Below are 24,777 nucleotides of genomic sequence, written 5' to 3'. Positions count from 1 at the left end.
ACGAGGTCGATCTCGCCGCGATCTCGATGTTTCCCATTCCGATTTGTTCCGTGCCATCCATTGAATGATGGAGGAATTTCTTTCTCGTCGCTCGGCTTTCAAGAAGCTTTTAGAATTTCTCCAAAATGATCGCTTGAAAGCTCGCGAAAGTATCTTATGATAGAACGTTCGTTTCGCGTTCATACCGCGCCGTAATTACGAATAATTGCATCTCGGAATAATTTGACGTTTAAAAAACATGAGTATTTAAAGAATGAAAAATCGTAAATTTAACTATTTTGAGATTATATATCTGAAATTTTTGTTTTTAATAATTATACACAAAATATTTTAAAATATTCTCGGCATGTTCTGCATAAAAGACTCGCATTACTTACTTTTATTATTTTAGTGACGTGTCAAATTAATTTATTTCATTTTATTAATCATCTTAAACCTAGTCTATTATGCATATACTGACTTATAATAGTTTGATTTACATCATCTATTTCATGATTTTAAAACCGTATTGATGGAAGATCTCAAGCGCTATTTTCTGGTAAGCGTTTGATTATTCAAATGAATATACGATGTTCGTACCGGATTTATGCTTGTGAGCTTCCTCGGCTCTAATCTGGCAAACGTAGCGAATTAGGGCGAGAATATCGTTCATGTCGTATTTCTGTCGCGTTCACGAGCGGTACTAAAAAAGAAAACTTTTCCGCTTCGGATCAACGGATCTGCATGTCCAGTGGCTGCATGTTCACCAAAGCGGTGATACTTTGTGCCGATGACAACTTTGTATAGCTCCGACCATTGGATTTCGTGCTCGAAATCAGTCGAAACGAAAAAAGCTCGCGCGTGCCAAACGAATAATTCACGAATTAAAACAGTTTCGAGCGCGACGCGAAACAATACATTTTTTGGGACGTTTTTCAGAAAATTTGTTAGAAATCTGGGCAAAAAAACTACGTGTCAAAATTGGGAGAAATTAACAAAATACAACGAGCTAGTTTTAGAGAAAAAAAATCAGAAAAACTGCAAGCAAGTTTTGTAATTTCTCTCAGTGTGTTTAAAAATATAATTAAAAATTTTCGATTCAGAGGAAAGACCGAAATGTTTAATAAAAAAGATTTTAAAACAAGTTTTTGTTGTATCTATTTTTCGCATCTCTTATTAGCCCATTTCTTTATCTGAATTTTTGTATTTATATATCAGAGTTTTTTTCGTTTTATTATAATTAATTTATAAATTTCTTTACGAAAATAATATCATAAAATCTTTTATAACTTTTTTGCCTTTTAAAAAAGGCTAAGTCAATGATTTATACGTTTAAACACTTCGCAAAATATTAGCCTTGATTTATTTTGCTATAAATCCTAAACTTTAAATGGGTCCCTTTTCCCTTTGTCATTATTTACAGGTCGTTTGTCTCATAACTTATGGAACCATGAAACGCATCAAAAAAATAATGTTTCAGTATACATTTTAACAGATCAGTTGCGGCACATTATTGTACGCGATCTGTATTCTTCAATTAATGCTATCAACCCGCTCGAGTGGCCCGATAGACAGCATAGCTCCGACAAATTCTCCGATTATAGGCCACATCCCGCCGTGAATAAAGAGTCGGTGGCCCTTTGTGGGCCGTCACGCGTATTATTTATTCACGTCACGGGATCGAAGAATACCCGGACCTCGTACCTGACGGCGAGACTGAAAGACGACGAAGAAAGGGGATGAAGGATAAGACGGCGAGCAGGGGAAGAGCAAGTGAGGAGAGGGAGAGGTGAGAGAGCGACAGCGAGGATGCGAGGAATAATAAGTCGAGATAACGAGCTTTTCGATTCTCTCCCCAGGTCGAAACGGAAAATTAATTAAGTAACTCCCAGGGTTCGCCAGGCATTCTTAACCTTGGAAGACACAATGAACGAGGAATCGTGCTCGTGCGGGAGTGAGAGAATCCGAAGAGAGACCTCTCGGAGCAAAGAATGAGAGAGAAAGAGAAAGAGAGCTGGGTCGGCTATCAGGGTCATTAGTTACGGATGTCTCGTCGAAACCGGGACCACTCTCGTCTCGATAAACAGGAGACCCATTTCGAGACTTCGAGAAGAACGACAGGGTGGGAGGGTCCTCGCGAGAGAGAGATAGGAAAAGGAGGCACGCGAAGAAGGCTTACAAATAATAATTATGGCCCCGGTAATATAACGGGCAGCGCGTCTGTTATCGGGAGACTCGCCCGGTGAGTGCACTATGTTGTTCATGAGATACGCAGTCCCGGCCGCTCGTTTCCATCTCGTCATCGCGATCGTCGTTCATTTTTCGACTCCCCCTTTCATCCGACACCGGCCTATACCTCTTTCGTTCTCGATAGCATGCGAGAGACGACGTTTGCGAGACGATATCTGTCGTTCGATATCGATTATTATTGATTCAATATATGCAACATTTAACAAAATAATGGATAAAGACATTTTCTTAATTTTTAGGAATAATGCTGCTCAAAACAATTAAACGGTTATCTTTTTTGCTCTATCATACTAATGCAGATGTTTAAATTTTCCTCTCAATATTGAAGATTTGATATTTTCAACATTTTTTCTAATATACCTGAAGTCAATAAATATGTTATGGAAATATATTTTCATTGATATGTCAATATTTGTTTCAATAGAATAAATAATGCTCTTGAGAAGAAAAAATTTGAGAAAGAAATGTGGACCGATTCCGAAATACATGGCACGAATATAAAAAATGGGTCAAAAAATATTCTTCACTAAAATATTTAAGAAACTAAATATATTGAGCTAAATCAGGTGTATAAGAAATGACAGAAATCAAGCTTCGGTTGCAGGCGAAATCCGGTATTTAATCGAAATCGATCTCTAGTATTTCGACGCTTCCGCAGGCGTCATGGCGGTCGCTTTGTCACGCCCGTCTTACTTACGCGAACACACGGGTCCGGCAATCTGACTGCTCTCCGTGGAAGATACGAGGAGATTTTCAGCGGCTTTAAGGAGAATTGCGGGGGACGGGAGCTCAAATCATGGTGGCGAGATGGAGAAGAAGCCGCGCGGGACGGAAAGAGAGAACCGCCCTGGATGGAAGTTTCGAGGGCTCGGTATGGTGCACCGAAGTAGATTGCACGGATGTCACGCTTAATCGGATAACTTAGATTCGAAAGCCGGACTTTGACTCTTTTATATAGTGTACGAACGTACGCGGACACACGTCAGCGGTGCTCAACCTGCTACTGACGGAAAATTGCCAATTAAAAGTTTTTAACTCTCAACAACTATGGTTAAATGTGGGAGGTATGATTATTATAATGGCGTCAATTTAAACTATCGGTAAATAAAAGGCGTTACATTTTACAATAGGTTAAAAAAGATGTCAGCTCTATCTTTCATTTTGTTTTTCACAATTAGAGAAAAAAATGAATAATCTATCCAAATCAATCATTTCATATTTTTATATTATTCTGGAATATGCATTTTTGAGTAATCATGAAAAAGATAAGAAAAAAAAAATTAAAGTTTGAATATATCGGAAAGTTAATTGTTTTAAAATGAATCTTTGTCACATATTTGATACAATATTATCACTGATTTTATAATAAGTAAAATAAGAATAAAATAAATAACATGAATGATCATATATATAATATGAAATAGAGTTAGAGAAATTTCACGAGGAACTCGAGAGTGATAAGTGCAGCGACTTTGTAGCAAAGCTTATTCTTACTCGATTTTTTTGCGAGTGTGCATGTGTGTGTATGGATCATTTGTGCATGTATATGTGGGTTCTCTCCGCCTTCTTTTACCCGTCGCCGATCTGTCCGTCACGGTGCATGCATGCACGCATGTGCGTGATGTACTCGATCCGTTGCTCTGCGTGCGAAAGCGTGAAAATCGCGGCGGCGACCTGTAATCTGTTGTAGCGACCGACTCCGAAGTCGCATAAATACCGGAATTATATTTTATCGGAGTAAAATATTTTCATACCGCAAAAAAGCGAGGAGGAATCACGTCGAGAGGAATTTATTCGTCGTTTCCGAGCGTGATTACGAATACAACTACACATGTATGACTTTCCGGTCTCGATAGAAATCGTTTTATTTTTACAGACTTAAGTAAAAATCCGACGATTTTTTTTTAATCCTTCAATCATTTCTCTCCTTATTCCGTAGGCCTTTATTTCCACGCTCTTCCTCTTTCTGCTTTCGCCTTCTTACATGACTTCCGATAAAAACAGCTTTCAAAATTATATCCGCTCGAGGGAAAGGATAAGTATAAAGAAGTATAAAAAAAGAGTTAAAATCACATCGAAAGCTCGTTAGTTTACTTCTTTTCATTCATCGCACAATTCTGATTGAAAATTCTACAAGCCAATATATATTTGAGGTACCTATATACTACTCTCAAAATACTTTCTAATGATTACGTAAGTGATTTTAAATAATCTAAAGGCACGTAAATTTGATAATTAATCGTTGAATGCTTTTGATAATTGACTAATGACTTCGTTGCTTTATCCTTGTGAATTATCTCCTTTAAATGTTTTAACGTAATTGCACTTCCCATCAAATTTCAGTATTTTTGTTTAGCAATTCATTATAGTTGAGTTTATCTTTAAAGATCAGAATTATAATTAAAGATAAAACTTTTATTGAATTTGGAATATCTAATCAGGAAAAGAGATTTACATATACACATACACATTTAAGCGAGATTCAAGAATAATGTGCGTGCGCCCACGCACATTATACGCCCCATATAAATTATGAATCTCCAAATTAAAAGCTGGCACAAACCCCAACATCTGCAGTCTCTGCGCCGCCCCTAAATCACACGGAACGCATTAAACACGTCATGGCCGTGTCGCGAGCTCTACGCCACCCTTCGACGAAGAAGGGATGGAGAACAGGGTTAAAGGCGAAAATTTCTCTCGCGCGGCTCTTTTTCCGCCCTTGCCGGTTACTGGAGAAAATTGTGACGTTTCTTGAAAATGTGAAAGCATCGAAACGATATTCCACGTAGTTCAGTTAGGGAGGGAACAGCAAGAAACGGTTTTATCCATTTTCTCAAATTCATGTCAACGCATTTTTAAATCGACGATTTATCGCGCAAGACAGAAGCAGAGGCAGTTTAATATCTCGCGTTATGATAACAAAAACATCCATTCTTTTTCTTTCTTTGTCCTTTTCTAAAAAAGATATGTAAAGTCGATACTCGCATATCGAAGTTTATTGTTGTCGTTTTTCCGTGATGCTCATTGGCTGTTAAGATTCGCGTTGTACGTTATATTCGTAGCATCGAGAGGCTGTCATCGCGAGGGTTAACAGTTTGATAGTATTACAACATTTTAAAACTGATATTATTATTTTATTTATTTTTATTTTGAACAAACTGTTAAACTACTAACCCTCGCGATGACAGCCTCTCGATGCTACGAATATAACACACAATACGAACAGTCAATCAGCATCGCGAAAAAGATGCAACAATAATTGCGAAAATCGACTTACAATTAACATGCCTTTTTTAGAAACAGATGTTATAATATTTTAAATTCGATTAATATTTTTGACAATTATCAGCTGATTTTTGTCAAAAAATATTAATCGTGGATAAAATATTATAACATATTATTATTTTAATATTTTCAACATATTATATACACCCCCATAACCGCTATAAAAATGTTATAAAATAAACAATTTCTCACTCACCGATACTTTACACGGCACTCCCGACACGACGCGTGAATCGCACTGTGTATCGCAATGCTACCTGTAACAAATAAAATACATACATATATTAGAATAATCTTATTATTTTGCATTATAACATACACAATATAAATATAAATATGTAAGCTAGAATATTTAATTAACAAATTTTTGCTTTATTAATATTTTTGACAGAAATCAGCTGATTAAAGCGTTAATATGCTAATTAATTTTTAAAATAATAATATGTTTTAAATAATATATTATAATACTTTAAACTCGATTAATATTTTTGACAATTATCAGCTGATTTCTGTCAAAAAATATTAATCGAGAATAAGATATTGTAACATTATTTACAACATATTACTATTTTAATTTTTTAACATATTATTTAAAAATTTTAAATTTAATAATTAGCGAATTAACGCTTTAATCTGCTAATTTCTGTGAAAAAATATTAATCGAGTTTAAACAAACTTTATATTATTTTTTTTAAATATCATTTTTTTAAACATAAAACCGAAGAATGGCGCGCGCTTGTGTTGTTCTAGTAGAATAAATAGTAACTAATAAATTCTCAATGTATATCATTTTTAGAGTTAACACACAAAAATATTTTCTGTATTTTTTAAAATAATTCGAAATGCTGGTACATGAAAATATATCGTCATGTATAGGATGTTTCGTATATTAAAATATTAAGAGATTAGATTCCAAAAATTAAATTTTTCATCAGTATTATACCGATAATCAACTATTTTTTTCTAAATTATGCTGGATTTACAATGTATATGTACTGTTTTCCTAAAAATTTGTCAACTTGGTCTATTTGATCCATGCGTAAACACGAAGCTGAACGAGGATAAAATTTGTCTCTGACGTTGAGCGCGCGACGTCGCGTCGGGGGGACGTAATCCCGACGAGGGTTCGAGCTGGTGGTATCTCGTTGGGAGTTGGCCGCCCCGCTCTCTTCGGGGTGCGCGCTCTCTCCGAAATGGGTGTAACGGCGAGTGTAAGGGGGTGGCGGCGGATAATATTTTAAAACGAGCGCGAGTCTGTTGCGGGCAGAGCTCTCTCGCCAGTGTGGCTCGTACAATGCTGAAGAGAGTACGACGAAGAGAGCGGAAAACGGATGGCGAGGTGGAAGAGAGTAGGACAGGGTTGCGAAGGAGGGAGGGGGTTGTACGTAAAGGGAGGGCGTGCCCGCGCTGTTATCTGGCTTGTTCCCCGGATGAAATATCGGCTAGCAGTTTCAGGCCTTCTTCTCCACTCCTACCTCGATCTTTTCCTCCGAGTCTTCCTTCCTCATACGCCTTCTTCCTCTTCTGCTTCTATCCCCCTTATATTCTCTCGCTTGTCGGAATCTCTGTGATGGCCCTGCGAGGCGAAAAGTTTTTCCGCGCGCGCCATTGTCAGACTTTTGATTGCGTTGGGATTTCTCTCCTTCTCTCTCTCTCTCTCTCTCTCTCTCTCTCTCTCTCTCTCTCTCTCTCTCTTTCTCTTTCTCTTTCCCGCTTTCTTTTCTTCTTATTTAAATTTGTCTTTTTCCCTCCGTAGCTTTTACATCTTTTCGTGTTTTTCATACATCTCTTCCAAACTCGGGCTCTCTCTCTTTCTCGCATTCTCTCTTGCTCTTTCTTTTTTCTCTTCTTTCGCGATTTTCATTTCCGACTCTTCTCTTCGTCTGTTTTCACTTCTTTTCTTTCTTGAGCCTAACCTTAATAATTTTGTTATCTTTATACTTAAATTCATCTCTTTTTCTGAAGTCTTTTCGTTTTCTTTATTTTCTTGTATTCTTTTTTTGCTCATATTTTTTTCAATTTAATATTCAATTTAATATCAAAATTTTAACTTTATCTTTGTGATTTCGAGATCTCTTATCTTTTTTTTCCATAATATTTTTATTTAGAAAAATATCTATACTTATATGATATTATATTTTTTCTTAGCACTTATTTCTTCGTCTTTTTCTCTCTCGTCTGCATATTTATATTCGCATCTCGCCAATTTCTTCTCATCTCTTTCCCAGAATATACTAGCGCTCATCGTCCTCGTAGACCACGTCTACGTCTATTCTCATATCATTATTATATATCACCAGGGGCCCCATCGATCATAGCAGCCATCGTTCCGGAAGCGACTACCCTAAACGATCTTTTTAGAAAGTTGAGAGAAAGAATAGAAAGAACCAAGGAATTATCAAGGGATAACGTATGCTGTCATCTTCTTTCTTACGAAAACATCGCATATTAGCAACATGCAGCGATACTTTTTTTTAAATTCTTTCCTAGTAATGCGAAGCCGAGAGGAAATAGGAAAAACTTGAATGGAATGAAAAAGTTTAGTAGTTTGATCTTGTCCTCAAGATCTTGTCTCGCAATCGTAATCGTCATTGTCACGTTTTGTCACTCCCTATCCCCCCCCCCCTTTCTGCGCAACCAATTTTATATATTGAGATTGTTAACATATGCTAATCCATTTTTCATTATGTAAACCGAGATATACGAGTCTGATCGTTTGAATGCTAATACAAATTGTTTTTAATATAAGAAAACGATGATAAAGTGTAAAAGCGTAATAAGAGACCATTTAAGAATAAACAGTTCATATACAGAATATTTAATTATTGTACTGTCTTTTAACTGCTGATTCTTTAATGAAGTCAGAATCGATTTTTTTCTTACAGAAATAATGTCAATATTGATATTTTTATAACTAAGTTTTAAATTAAAAATTATGATGAAGTCAATTTCAGATTAAACAATGAATATTTCATTCGCGCGATCGAAGCTTTAATTTACAGATTATAGTTTTCCAATCTTTCTTTGCTTTCTTCTTTTTCTGTCTCTTTTTTTTCACTTTTAATAACTTATAATTTAAAAATTTTCTTTCTTTTTCTTTCTTTAGCTCGATACATATTTTTTTAATAAAACGGACATTGTCAAATTAAACAAAGCATTTATCTTTAAAATATTATTTACTAGTACTTTTAATCATTCTATATATTATACGTATTTTATTTTAATGTCTGCTTTTGATATTGTACCACTCGCGGTTTAATAGTCCATTTAATAATACATTACACATCATAAAAGTAATCGCAGCGATCACGAATTTTAATTTAATACTTAATTATAAAAGTATCAATATTGACATTATGATAAAAAGGCATCTTCGTTTGCCATTTCGCTTTTTGCGAAATGTATTTTGAACGCATATTCAACGCACCGATATCTAATAATAATAAAATAAGTAAAATAATTTTGTTTCTATCGAAGACATCGCGATCTTTCAGCGATATAACGAAGTTATCATTATAAATGCAGTGATTGATCTATAACACTAATTGTAAGTCAAAATCATACTTTTTGTATCTTCCAGCGCGACATTTTCTTTAATTTCGCCCAATGTAATGATTAAATTGCTTCAATTAGTCGAGATATTAGTAATGTAATTAAACTTTTTACTTCATGAACCATGGTGTATAATATTATAAAAAGAGAGATCTTAGTGATAAAATTTTAAATTATATTTTCTTTGAAAAAAGATCCCGTTGAAACGAGTTTAATAGTAAATAACATTTTATATAACATAATTTCTTTTATTTTCTTAATATTCTGTAGTATTTACAAATTGTAATCCTGCAACTCAAACGTATAAAGACATGTGTATCTTTTAAAAGTAACAATATATTTTAGAAACACGATATAGTATCTGAAACCTTTTGAGTTCTAATCGCATCGGCATATCGTGTAGCGCAAGAAAACATTTTTACGAAGGTGTGACATAACGCTTCTTCTATCTCAGACACGAGTTATCGTGATATTATCGCCGGCGATAATCCTGACCGCTCGACCAGCGTGACATGCAGTCGCAAATATTCATGTGGCATAGCAGAGACTCGACGGAGTTATAGTCTGCTGGATTAAATTGTAATCGTCGGTTAATCTGTCCCGTAGGATCACGGTCTACCTGAAGCAGCAAATCAATCGGGACCTGCTGGTTTCTTATCAGACTTTTCAAGCGAACCTCGGGAGGAAAGAAAGACTTTATCTTGGCCTTGCCTTGTCCCCCCCCGTACATATCGCACGTTTCTTTATGTACTTTTGCAATCCGAGCCATTCCCATGTCTTATAAATTAAACCTGCTGATATATAAATTAATGCATTGGAAGTATATATTTTATTCGAAATTTATTAGAGCATTATCATAAATTATATGAACGCAGAATAAGTGATTATATTTCTATTTCTTAAGAATTAAAAAAAAATTGAATGATTTAATTTTGCTAAAAATTATTGCATCACTACTATTAAAAACGCGACGTACTTTTATGTAATTCTATTTAGAAAAATATATAATTTATTTAAAAAGTATCAATGACATAACTTTGCTAAAAAAGATTTTTCTTTTATGTCATATTCGCTGTTCAGAATCGTTCAAATTTCGCGTACCGAATTTCTCCTCGTAACTTAATATTTACTTAAGGAAGATATCAGGTGCTCTATTTCCAATATGAATCATCCGCTTTATCTCTATTAAATATAATATCAAACGAAATTAGACAGCACTCCTGCCGCGAGGGCACCGACCGACTTCCCTTAAGTCGACCAGCATCCCGCGCGATGCGGCAAGGGTTCCGCACGATAAATCCTCGCCGAGTAAGGAAGCCAAATAACTTAAACGCGATCTCGCGCGAGTGTAGGAGCGTTTGGAACGAACGAACCAGGACGCTCGGAGGGAAGAGGTGAAGGAGGTGGAGACTCCGAAAAGTAACGTGAGAAATACGACGAGAGCCGTGGTGCGGGTCAAGAGGTGTGAAGACGAAACGCAGGCGAGAGAAGAACGAGAGGACGGAGGAGGAGGGCGGAAAGGATCGCGAAAATATTTGGAACGTTCAATTCGAGGTACAGGAAGCGAGATATCGGTGTTCGGCGAAATAACCGAAGAATCTTATGCTCATTTCGCGGAGAGCCGGCCGAAGAGCCGCCGGCAATCCCGTATCGGACTCGAGATCGCATTGTCACCACCGCCATCCTCCACCTCTCTTCTTGTTCTGTCGCCTGCCCTCCGCGCACTCGACTGCAGCATCTCTGACATTCGCATGGCACTAAATCTAGCACAATGGCGCGGGTGTAACGCTATATATATAGCGTGTTCCGCGGGTCGATGCCGCTTTACCTCGTCCGCTCACATCGGATACCTGGAGATCTTGTACAGGGTGGTGCAGAATTAACTCATTTTCCCAATTCTTTAATGTACTTAATAAATAAAATTAAAAAAAAAAAAAAATGTCTCCAGATATATTTTTAACTATAAATATTGGAGACAATGATAAAGAAAATTATTGTCTTAATAGTTAAATGTCGATGATTAGGAAATGACTGACATAAAATTCCATTCTTCAAATAGTTAAAAAAAATCAGATCACAATAAAATATGAGTTGTAATAATATATATTTCGAAAGGATAATTAATTATTTGTATATTCAAAAATTAGAAATGAACCACGCTGTATAGATGTCCATTGTCCATGCGAAAATATTCATCTATTTTCATGATGCAAACTGACATTCAATATTGCGACATCTTTAGTGATGTCTATTAATTCATAAAAATTTCCAATAAATCGAGATTAGTTCGACAGATAAACAGTAAATTGTTATCTGTGTGTAGTTACGAAAATGTAACTATATTGCATAACAGAGAGATACTCATAATATAGATACAGCTCAAATAAATAATAAGAAAAGAAAATCGGCTTTCGTTAAAAACCTTCGTTAAAACTTGCTCATCAGCAACATTAATAAACTTGTAAGAAGTTTATAAATTATTTAATTTTTGTAATAAAAAATATTTTTAAGAGTGATATTAAAAATTATGCTGAAAATTACAATAATGCAAAATATCATTAACGATTTATGGCTTGTTTCCTTATAATGTCACCCTGTTACAGAATATCGCTCTAAAATTGTTAAATGAATTCTGTCGCAATGATGTGAATGTCAATAAAGTAAAAATTAATAAATATGAATGCGCACGCATAAAATCGAATGCATTTTTTATGCGAAATTTTCACTTAAAAATAGAGAAGGCGAGGTCGTTCTCTTTGGAGTCGCCGTTTTGGAGTACTTTTTAATGGAATATTTAGCAGAACGTACATTGAATGTTCATTGAATGATATTCCTGACGACGTTGTCGTTGACTTTCAAGTCGAGTCAATCGATGCTATCTGGCCGAGCCATGAAAGCGCAAACTCTCTCCAAAAGTAGCGAAGCCTCCCCAAGAATCGCCAAGCAGTACTCGAAAGCGATTTTTCGAAAACTCATTCGATGTAAAGGTCTTTCGATGTAAACGGACGCGGATTCAAAACGAATTGAAATCGCTTATTTGCGAACAATTCTATAATTTTTCTAGAAAAAATTGGTTTTCTTTCAATAATAAGTTTTATACTAATTCCTAAAAAATTCAATATAATTAATATTGGAGAGATATATAATACTGGTTTAAGAAAAAAATATCAAATTTTATTTTTGTGAAAAGTTATTTACAGCATGGAAATTTTATAAGCTGCGCTTGCTGCTATTCTCTCGCTTGAAAAATTCATAAGATCTGCATTTGTTTCGTTGCATTTACAATTGGGAGTTTCCTTGTAAATAATCAATGAGCGGTAAATTATTTATGGCCTATTGTGCTTGAGAACTACGGACATTATAATTTTTGCTTCGCAAACTTCACGAAACGGACGATTTAGTATAAAAACGCCATATATATAAAATATCTCGAAATTATTGCATTTTTTCTCAATTACATATTTTTCTAGTAATCTTTTTTAAATTATATCTCAATATTAATCTTTTTAAAAAATGTTCCATATGAAATATATATATTTTTTAAAGGGTGCAGCTCCGTTTTGACCTACTTGCTCGTTCAAGAGCTAGAGAAACCACTTCGAGAACTCGCGCGTGATAAACGTCGATTCGCTTGGGAGAAATTTCCGATTCGAGGGAAACGCGTTTCCCTCGATTTCGTGGATACGACCGCGGTTCCTAATTCCTCCGGGCAGAGTAGATAGAGGTGGATAGCTTGATACAGAAGGCGATTCCAATTCCGACGGTTAACGCCTGCTCGGAGAATCGCTATCGAAGGTGTAGTCCTGAATGTTTAAGGGAACGCGTCGCAATGTAGTCCTTATTCCCGGTACATTCCCACGACGGCCGTAACGGCCTTTTGCGAAAAGAACTTTCGCCAAAGTTGCTACTCGCTTACGACCAAGAGATACATCAAATTCGTCCGTCAAAATGTTCCAAAGATTTATGAGCCATTCAAAATTTAAGTAGGCATACAAAGAAGAAACTTTCGGTTTATATATCATAAAAAGTTTTAATTACGAATAAAATGGCGAACAAGTTTTATGATAACAGTTAATGTTGCGTTGTAAGATTATATGAGACATTGCTGTGTATGAATTTTTTATTTTTTATGTAGATATTTTTTAATAATGAAATAAGATGCATGTGTGTGTGTGTGTGTGTATGAAAATTTTGTAATTAATTTCTTGTGAATTTCACAAGTTTTTGTATAAAATTTTTGTCAAAGAATCTCTATTATATTTAATCGAGCATTGTATATTCTGAAAGTTATTGGAAATTTTAAATATTTAAATTATAAAATATTCTGGCTTTTACAGCACGATCTTAATGATTTTTTCTTTACAAGAAAATAAAACGATGAAGTTCGCGAGCTAATTGATTTATCGATTTAACAAGGCGTATTAAAAATCTTCCGCTGAGCTCATTAACGAGCATAAATAAGGAATCAAAGACAGCAACAGCAGAAAGCCGTTTGGCTAGAAAAACTTGGATTTAATTCTGCAATTAAATCTTTTACCTGAACTCTCCATTTTTCTTTCTTTCTCAAACCACCCTCTTTTGCTTCTAAGACTTCTTGAAATAATGCAAAACGTTTCTTTTCAAACGCGGCACCCTTCGTAGCATGCTCCGAGATCTTAATCTTCTTCAAACTTACGAATCTGCTGCTGCGGTTTGTTGCCGTTTTAAGATTACACAAGAGAGCGCCGAAATGGTGTCTCCTTGGTCGGATTACAGCACGCTTGTTCTCAGGTATTCCCCCGGGGAATAGAGTCATCCTTACCCTCCCTCGCGCGAGAAGATGCGTATTTCGCATAGAAATTAAAGCGCGCGATAAAATAGACTCTAAATCGCAATTAATTAAATCGTTAGCCGCTCGCGCTTCTTTTACGACCGCGGTAACTGTTCAGGGATATTCGGATGTCTCGGAATGGTCTTTAAAAATTAATAGAGAAAGGGAGAGAGAGAGAGAGAGACACAATCAAAGAGAAAGAGAATTTTACTGGAAATATACTCATTTTCAGAATATATGGCGATATTAAATGTTATGTACAGCGAAAAAAATTGTATAAAATATATTATGTATGTATATATGTATATATGAAGATAATAACGTGCTTAAAATAGAAATAACTAAAAGAAAAAAACGAGAGATTATATTAAGAACTATAAATTGAAATACTGATAAGTTATATGCATTAAAAATATTATAAATAAAAAAGAAACGTTTGCATATATTAATAAATTGTGCTTTTTATCAGTATCTACAGAAATGAAAATACAAGCTATAGAAATAGTAACGTGCGTGACTTTCATTGACACGAATCACAATTAACATCTATTTATTTTTTTGTTTCAGGTAAGAAGCTATCGCTGCCACTCTCACACCGAAACAGACTCGAGATAGGTAGAATCAATTTGACAGATTATAGATTCTTCTAGGAATCGTCCCAAGAATAATGCCTGGAGCGTGTTTGACACGTTTCCTTTCTCGCGCTACCGTCCTGATGCGGACAGACGGATTCGGCGTCCCTAGCCTAATTACAGGGCAGCTCTCCGAGCACCTGCGCCTCTTTCCCGTTTCGTTTTCGTGCCTTCGCAACGGACACCCGTGAGTCTAACATGGATATGCGATCCAGACTTCTCTAACCAAGTTCCCTCCCTCTGTCTAGCTAACGTTGTTCTTATGGTTTCGACGCCTCCGGGGAATCAAAATTATTTACAACCCCTACTATGTTAACTACTGTAAAGTGGAACTAGATTGCATGTAATAGCAAGAAAAGCGTTGCCATAATGAATTAAGATTGTAATTCAATGAACAAAGAAATTTGTGTTTGTTTCTCATTAAAATATTTCAATTATAGATATATTAAAAATTATAAACTTTGATAAAAATTGAAAATATAATATATATTCTTCTTTTCTCTTTTTAAATTTTTCAAATTAGAATTTTAAAATCTTTAAATTTTTCGAGTATATTTTTAACGTCCTCCAAACACGATAGAGATTAAAAACGCTAGGAAAAATTAATTTATTAAACGAATTTGATAAATATTTTAAATTCAATCAAGAATCAAATATGAAATTAAACAGTCTTGAAATTTAGACTTTCTCGATAATTTTATTAAATTTAATTATGCACTTTTTTCGTTTTTAAGAGATATCATTTTATAACCGTGTTATTATTTTCAAATTAAAGGCAGTCTAATAAAAAACGGTCAACAGATAAATCGATATGACAAAATTTTGAGGTTTTTCAAGCGAATGAATTTTTTAGTTCGCACTTTTTTTGCACAACTCGCGTTTCACTGCTTTAATTCTTCGATACACGTATCAAAGGACTTCGCGATTACTTTGGCAGCAATGGTCATCATGATAGACCGTGTAGAATCTAAAATAGAATTGCGAGTAGAATCTAAAACGATTGGCATAACACCTGTGACAAAAAGTCTATCGACAGCAGTAAAATTAAGGAAAAACGGCAATGCAAGAGTGTATGATTTCGAAATGTTTTTCAATTATCACTAATAAAAAATTGCATCTTGAAATATTTATGTTGCATATTGAAACAATGTTTCATTTCTTATTTCTTTTATCTTACGCGTTTAATGTCAATTTTCTGATATAATTTATTGTTGATTCTCAAAAATTTTCACCCTGTTTGCTTCTTTTTTAATTTTTAATACGAAATGAAAAAAATAAATATAGCAAACAATTTTTCACACTGTGTGGTCAGGATTGAATTTCTCGTGTCGTAAAGATGAAACGTCTGTAAAACTCGATGTAATGGAACGGGGGCGAAAAAAATGTGCTCGTTCTTTAATTAACTTGCATCGTATGCCATCGAGTTGGCCGACTTTATGAGTCGGTGCCGTGGAAACACGTGTTACATTTATTGCGCGTGATAATCTTTGACCCGTGTCTCGATCATGCAAAGTAATAATGGACGCCAATCGTAACCAAGAAACTTGATACGCGAGAGGTTTAATATTGCTTTGATATGTTTCTATAAGAAGCATTGAAGAGGGATTTTTTTAAATCGAATATATGCCTAATTGTAAGATACATGAGCAGATTTTTAAATTGCATAATAGTGCAGACACTAATGTATTTTATGTCCATAATATGGAAATTGTGCTACACCACAAAAAAAAAAAAAAAATTATATATATATAACGGGAAACGAACCGATATATGTAAATTTTTTTATAAATATTAAAAATATGAAATTTAAATATACTGGATATTTGTACAAGATATGTGTAAAGTATTGTATTCAAACAAAGAGTATATTATAAAACTCTCGAGAATTTTTATGTAATGATAAAAATAATTTTAAAAAAATACTTTATTTCGAAAATTATATATTTCCGAGATTTTTATAAAAAATGTATACCATCTCGAAAGACATCATTTCCTCTCGCATTCGTCAATTCTCATTCTCTACTGTTCTAAACCTGGATTCTCTCGTTAACGAGAATCTATTTGTCACCCGGTGAGAGATGAGCGCATTAATAATGACAGATAATTAAACATTGTAACAAGCTCAGATTTGCTCGCGAATTCATATGATGAAAGAATCATGAAACGCTGCCGATGCTTGATTCGTCGGAAACTATCGAATCAATCCGACGCATCGTTGATCCCGGGGATAAGTGCGAAAGAGGAGTTAGAGGAGCAGAGAAAAGGGAAGAAAGAGGATGGTTGCACATGCACACACACGGGGTACAGTGTCGCGTTTCAATATTTACGGGTTGAAATATTCACGGAATCACACCGGGGGCGGCGAATGCACGGGAATGACTTGTCCGGGTGGCGGCGCGCGTCCATTCGGATGATGCGTCGCGACGCGGTCGCGCGGCCAGTTGGCGCGAAAATTATATACATCAAGAGATGTCGGCGTCGTGAATATTTGATCGGCCGTTACTGTTGCGCGCGCGCACGCATCATCAATTATTCCGTCGCGGTGCTTTTTCGTAGGCGGCGGCGCGCGATAACGCGTGTTCCAGCCGTGACAGATGTCCATTATATACCAGCGCGAGTACCAGGCGATTTCGAATGATGATAATAATTGACCCGCGAATGTAGCAGGGCGAGCGCGTCGCAATGAAGGATTGTTTTCTTCCGGTACGTTCGTACAGGCGGGAATCATTAATGGTCCCTGTTGTTGTTTTCCCGTGCACCGACACCTTTTCTTGCATAGAGATAAAATACAGTGCGCCGGTGAATTCAGCGCAACAACAGGGACCATTAATGATTCAGTGTACGAAATATCATGTTGCAACTTGGTGTATATTCGTTTTCCAATTCTCCAGAGTAACATTTATAATACCTATGTCTCGACTTTTATAATATCTCTATATAATATATTTAAGAAAGCAAAGATAATTTAGAAAATGAGATTCAAAAAAATAATTTAATTTTTGTAAAATAAAAGATTGATTCTAAAAGGAAAAAGCGTAAAAAGGAAGAACGTAAATTGATTACCTAAATTATTAATTTTTGTTAAAAGCGAAAAGATACGCGTATTTTATATATATGTATATATTTTACGAACTAGGCGCGTAGATTGTTGTCGCCCACCACTGTTTTCGACAAAATACAGTTTCCAGCGCGAAGATCGCAGCCTCTCGCCTTCTCGCGACTGCATTAATTAGCGAACTTTATGAATGCGCCGGCGCATATTAATCTCGTCATTTCCATACGTCGCCGGCGGTAGAGCCGATTCACGTTGGCGTCGTGTAACAGCATTATGTGCGTATTCCATTATTTATAATGTAATCGGAAGCCGCGCTTTTGTAGTCTGGCGCGTTACGTAATTAGTACGAGAATTATCGGCGGCACGATGGCGACGGCGGTGACCGACATTTCGGTACGGCTAATTTTAACCCAGAGTGGAATTGTTGTGAACGCTATTTGCCGTAAAAATACACTTTGATGTAGTTAATTAAAATTAACCTATAATTTCTCGCACCGGGATGTGAGCGCCATATTTGCTCGTTATACATTTTATTGCCTTTTTCTTTAATTTTTTTTTGTCTCGATATATATATATATATACTTTAACATATCATAATATTTATTAATAATTAAAATCTAACACTTATTGTTAGCTAGTATAATATAGTATAGTATAAAGTGTTTAGTTAGAAAAAAGTGCTTAATTACAGCATAATGCGAAATATTGATTTTTTCTTTCTTGGCCCGACTGTGAAATGAGTTGTTTAATTAAAATAAATAAGCATAATAAGGCTTGAAAGAAATTTGAATTCTTTCATAAAAATGATTAATACGGTTAATTATATTAACGAAATGTTATTCCTTCGCTTATAATAAATGATTAAGTTCCATTTCTATACTATCATTCTATGATGCATTAATGCTAAAATATCAGAGTCAACAACACGATCAATCGTAATTTGTTGCATCAATCAATAATGTATATGTGTTCAAATTATAAAATCAAATTATCAAATCGACCAAATAGAGTAATGCAGTAAATAGCAGGTTATATATGTCTCAGGATTTTCTGTAAATTTACTTATTTTATACAAAAAGTCTCAACTTTCTATAAAATGCTGACCTATAAAAGAGATTTAGAGCGTTTTAGGAAAACAATAAGTTTTTCTTGTAAAAAAAAAATTGATTTTACAAAAAGCTTTTGTAGCATGTACAAAGGAGGTATTATTATTCTATTATTAGTATTAGAGAGAGGATATTTAGATATATATTATAGATAGAATTTATACGGAACAACAACACAGGTGTAATTAATGTATCGAAAACAATATACCGATCAGAAAATAATTAATTAATTATTATGTCTATCATTGAAAATCGAAGTATACTTACAGCGGATATTTAGTGTAAATATATATATATATATATATATATATATATATATTGCGCGAAATACTATTGATGAGAACCAACGATATTGTCGGTGTAATTCGATCGCCAGAGATCGCGCGCTTGTCCCGGAATGAAAATATTATGAATGGATCATTTTCTCTCTTGGGAAACGCGATCGTTACTAAACAGGCCGACCAAGCAATCAGTTCGAATTACGTCGTAGGTACTATCCTACGTGACGTCATCGCGATAAGATTTATCAACAACGGTTTCTTATTTCCGTGCTTCTTCCTTCCGGACTTATCTAGTAAATGGATTAAACGTGCGACTGCTCTTTCTTTCTTTCTGGGCTTCAACAACTTGAGCACGTGACTTTTTGGAGTTTCAAAATGAATACAACTGATTTTTTTCTAATCTTCTTGCGAGATATCTTGCGACAAAACTGTTTCAAAAGTTAGAAGAAATCTCGTATGATAAGCTAGTCTGTAGAAATATTCGTTTTCGTCGAGGATGTATTTAACCATTGCGAGATCGCCGTTTCAGTAATACAAAAAATCGTTATTCCTGACCCGGAGACAGAAAAAAGTAGAGGAAAAGCGCATCCGGCGCGGATGAACGTCGCTCGCGGATGCTGACGCTGTCGATATCGGTTATCGGCGTTCGCGGACGTCGCCTGATCGATGACCCGCGCGATAGAAATGACGTTTCACAGGACATCGTTTCATTTGCTCGAATGTAATTTTTTTTTCGTTGCCGCGAGCGCTCGTCGGACACTTCGGCAAACGTGAATAAAATGCTAAATTTTAATGGTTGATTTTTGTAGAACGTCTAGAAAAATCTGCATTGAATTATAGGAGACTAAATATTTTCTCTGACCAAATTTTGAAGTCGGTTTTTTTTATAAATTTGAGAATAATCACAGCATAATTATTATCTTATTTAATATTGAACATCAGAGAGTTTCAAAACAGAACATTTTGGAGTATAATAAAATATTCATCTCCAATTAATATTAAGCAGGTTTTAATTAATAGTAAAGTATTAATTAGAAGTGTTATTTAGGTCGAGATTTGACCTTCAAAAAAATTCGATACTCTTACATATGCATTTATGATAATAAAATTACGAGATAGTATCTTGTATATATAAATAACAAAATATAAATTGCTTGAGATTATGTCTCGTAGATTTCTTTTCACAATCTTAATTTATCTTAAAATATGATTTCAAATTAATTTTTTTTATTTTTAGTTAATTTTAAAGTTAAAAGAAAACTTTTAAAAATGAAGGAAGGTATTGCAAGTGTACTGCATATTATACTAGAACTTGTATGTACACGTAATCGTAAGCGCATTCGCTCGTGGGAAAAATTGTGCCGGCGCATGCAGCCGGTATAATCGGGCCCTTTTTGATCACGATTCTGTAATGGACGAGTATGCGAGCGAAACGCTATTCCGCATGCAAAACGCGGCGACGAAAAATAGTGCGCGTGAGAAATGACTGTTGGCGTGCGAGAGAGCACGTAGCATTTGCGATGGCCATAGGCCATTGGATCATCCTCTTGAATGGACGATCGATTCCACAGGGTGAAACGTGTATGTATGTACATTTATATTTTACGTATCAATACAATTTATACGTATCAACGTATAAATACCGAAATACGTTAGTCTTTTGTCAATTACAAGATATTTTTGCACTTACCCCACTTATCCTAACTCATATTAGTGCAAAATTTATGATATAAGTTAAATTAAAATTTCATTTATATATCATATTCCTTTCTAAAAAAAAAGGCATGTTAAATCGATTCGCGCAAGTATTGTTGCCTCTTTTCTGCAATACTGATTAGCTGTCTCGATATACGGATAAGATATATTATAAATTATAACATATTATTTACAACATATTACTATTTTAATATTTTTAACATATTACTATTTTAAAATATAATTAGCAAATTAACGCTTTAATCAGCTGATTTCTGTCAAAAAATATTAATAAAGCGTTAATTTGTTAATTAAATTTTAAAATAATAATATGTTAAAAATATTAAAATAGTAATATATTGTAAATAATATATTATAATACCTTATTTTTGATTAATATTTTTTGACAGAAATCAGCTGATAATTGTCAAAAATATTAATCGAGTTTAAAGTATTATATAATCTATTATTTAATACATATTATATTATTTTAATTTTTATAACATTATTTTAAAAATTAATTAGTAAATTAACGCTTTAATCAGCTGACGCTTTAATCATATATGATATGTCATGTAGAGCTTCAATTAATTTTTTTTCAGTAGTAATATAAGACATTAATCAGACGTTGTGATTGCTCGGTAGATACACTGACAAATTATCCAAATTAATTATTATACAACAAATTAATTATATAACAAATTAATTATTTTTTACAATAATCAAGCTTCAAATACACAAGACATCTCGAAAACATTTCTATGAATACGAGAGAGAAAATATTATTGCGGAGAAAGAGACATTCTCTCTCTCTCTCAATGTCTCTTAATCAGCTGATTTTTCTGTCAAAAAATATTAATAAAATTTGCTAATTAAATATTCTAGCTTACCTATTTATATTTATATTGTGTATGTTATAATTTGCTAATTAAATTTTAAAATAATAATATGGTAAAAGTTATAAAATAGTAATATGTTGTAAATAATATGTTATAATACCTTATTTTCGATTAATATTTTTTGACAGAAATCAGCTGATAACTGTCAAAAATATTAATCGAGTTTAAAGTATTATAACATATTACTTAAAACATATTATTTTATTTTATTTTATTTTGAATAAACTGTCAAACTGCCTCGCGATGACAGCCTCTCGATGCTACAAATATAACGCACAATGCGAATCGAAACAGTCAATCAGCATCGCGGAAAAGATGCAACAATACTTGTAAGAATCGACTTAACATGCCTTTTTTAAAAAGAGATGTTATAATATCTTAAATTCGATTAATATATTTTTGACAATTATCAGCTAATTTTTGTCAAAAAATATAAATCGCAGATAAGATATTATAACATATTATTTAAAACATATTACTTTAATATTTTCAACATATTATATACACCCCCATTACCGCTATAGAAATGTTATAAATAATTTCTCACTCACCGATACGTACAATAGCGGAATTGTAGTATACAGCACATTGATCTGAAAACAAAATATTCAAATTATGTATATACATATATGTATGTATATGTGTGTGTCGAATATCTCATAAACAATGCAGTTTAGAAAAAATGTTTTTATTTTGCGTACCTTACAATTGCCCCGTTGTCGCCCGATGCCTCTCCGGGCCTCCTCCTCCTCTCTTGGTCGACCATCATCGCTCCTTCGTAGCACTCACGACACTCACGAAAACACGAATAATTACGATTGTTCGACACTTTACACGCTACTCCCGACACGCGACACTTTACACGGCACTCCCGACACGATGCGTGAATCGTACTGTGTATCGCAATGCTACCTGTAACAAATAAAATACATACATATATTAGAATAATCTTATTATTTTGTATAACATACACAATATAAATATAAATATGTAAGCGAGAATATTTAATTAGGAAATTTTCGCTTTATTAATATTTTTTGACAGAAATCAGCTGATTAAAGCGTTAATTTGCTGTACAATTTTTAAAATAATAACATGTTACAAAAATTAAAATAATAATATGTTTTAAATAATATGTTATAATACTTTAAACTCGATTAATATTTTTGACAGTTATCAGCTGATTTCTGTCAAAAAATATTAATTGAAAATAAGGTATTATAACATATTATTTACAACATATTACTATTTTAATTTTTTACTATATTATTATTTTAAAATTTAATTAGCAAAGTAACGCTTTAATCAGTTGATTTCTGTGAAAAAATATTAATCGAGTTTAAACAAACTTTATATTATTTTTTTTAAAATATTTAAAAAAAATATATTTCTTAAAAATATATCATTCTTTTTAACAAAAAATCGAAGAATGGCGTATTTTTTATTGTTTTTGACTCGCATTTATGATTTTATGTTAATGATTAAGTGATTGCGCGACGAAAAAGCTAACCTTAGTGAGAAATTGTTGACTCGTACTACTTAATCTATCCAAATTCTTACTTTGCCCATAATAAAATTACGACATATAAAGTGCATATAATTTTTTATTGTTTTTGACTTGCATTAATTATTTTATATTAATAGCTGAGTGATTGCGCGACGAAAAAGCTAAACGTAGTGAGATATTGTTGACTCGTACTACTTAATCTATCCAAATTCTTACTTTGCGCATAATAAAATTATGATATATAAAGTGCGTGTTATTTTTTATTGTTTTTGACTCGCATTTATGATTTTATGTTAATGATTAAATGATTGCGCGACGAAAAGGCTAAACGTAATGCGATATTGTTGACTCGTACTACTTCATTTATCTATATTCTTATTTTGCGCATAATATAAAATTATGATATATAAAGTGCATATAATTTTTTATTGTTTTTGATTCGTATTAATTATTTTATATTAATAGCTGAGTGATTGCGCGACGAAAAAGCTAAACGTAGTGAGAAATTGTTGACTCGTACTACTTAATCTATCTAAATTCTTACTTTGCGCATAATAAAATTATGATATATAAAGTGCGTGTTATTTTTTATTGTTTTTAACTCGCATTTATAATTTTATGTTAATGATTAAATAATTGCGCGACGAATTTAAAATTTAATTAGCAAATTAACGCTTTAATCAGCTGATTTCTATGAAAAAATATTAATCGAGTTTAAACAAATTTTATATTTTTTTTAAAAATATTTTTTTAACATAAAACTTAAAACATAAAATTTTTTAAAAATATATCATTCTTTTTAACAAAAAATCGAAGAATGGCACGCGCATAGCGCGCACTTGTGTCGTTCTAGTTTTATATAAAAATTATGCAAATTAGATATAGGCAAAATATTGAAATTATGAGAAATTTTTTATTGCGCACATCGAAAGAAAAATATTAGTTTAACTACAATATGAATAATTTACGTTTATAATTTCGTTTAATTTAACTTATTCTAACCAAATATACTTTTGCATCTTATTTCATTTTGCTTTATTTCAAGAAAGTTATATAAAGCCAAGAGTTCTCTATTATTCATAAAAAATAATTTCACTCCGGTAAAAAAAGCGATGTAATTTCAAATTATCTGATATATTATACACTTGTAAAATTATATAATATAAATGCCGGATGCTTGAAATGTTCAATTATTTATCAATTACTCGATCGATTGTCATTACCTATAAGAGATTATGAGAAATATATATAAGAATCATTAAAAAAATAATTATCGCTTGTAAATATATCACGGCAGAGCGGTAATTTATAATTCCCATACTTTATCATTCCGATTATTTTGAATGAAATTGCGCAAAATATTTGTTTCAGTAAATAACTGCTGCCTTTGATATGCATTACGAATCTTTATTTGCGTTAATTAATTGCATTGATAATCATTAAGTACATAGAGAATGATGAACGTCAAAGGATGGCATACGGAGTAATTTGTGCCACTATCTGTTGACTTAAGTTTCGCCGCACAAATGACAGCAGCCTTATATACATATGTACATAGCAGCGCGTTGAATTCTGCAAAAGCAAATACTAAGGCCGTATGCCAAACGCGCGACTTATTACTTCATCAAAATATTTAATATTTTATAAAATCAGGCTTTGAATTGTAATATGCATTATGTACTTTATGTACCAAATTAATTTTGATATAAATATGCTATTATATATT

At 33.4% G+C, this 24,777-nt stretch overlaps 2 protein-coding genes across 8 annotated transcripts in view; one reads left to right on the top strand and one right to left on the bottom strand.

Moving 5' to 3' along the window:
- LOC145934352 (latrophilin Cirl) overlaps window positions 1–24,777 on the top strand; it is a 425,698-nt gene that overhangs the window by 340,316 nt on the left and 60,605 nt on the right. The gene's annotated exons all lie outside the window — the stretch shown is intronic.
- The window catches only part of LOC145944350 (uncharacterized), a 367,235-nt gene that overhangs the window by 342,028 nt on the left and 430 nt on the right, over window positions 1–24,777 (bottom strand). The window contains exons 2-3 of the mRNA XM_083052625.1: window positions 22,096–22,137; window positions 5,711–5,771 (exon numbers count right to left, since the gene is read on the bottom strand). Of these exons, the coding sequence (XP_082908751.1) occupies window positions 5,711–5,771; window positions 22,096–22,137 (103 nt within the window). The remainder of the gene's footprint in view (window positions 1–5,710; window positions 5,772–22,095; window positions 22,138–24,777) is intronic.

This window comes from Prenolepis imparis, unplaced genomic scaffold (genome assembly GCF_030444845.1).
Source record: "Prenolepis imparis isolate NDT839.2.m4 unplaced genomic scaffold, iyPreImpa1.0 SCAF_1, whole genome shotgun sequence".
In the NCBI taxonomy this organism is placed as follows: Eukaryota; Metazoa; Arthropoda; class Insecta; order Hymenoptera; family Formicidae; genus Prenolepis; species Prenolepis imparis.
Note: the sequence above shows the minus strand (reverse complement) of the source record. Positions and strands in the feature narration are given on the sequence as shown.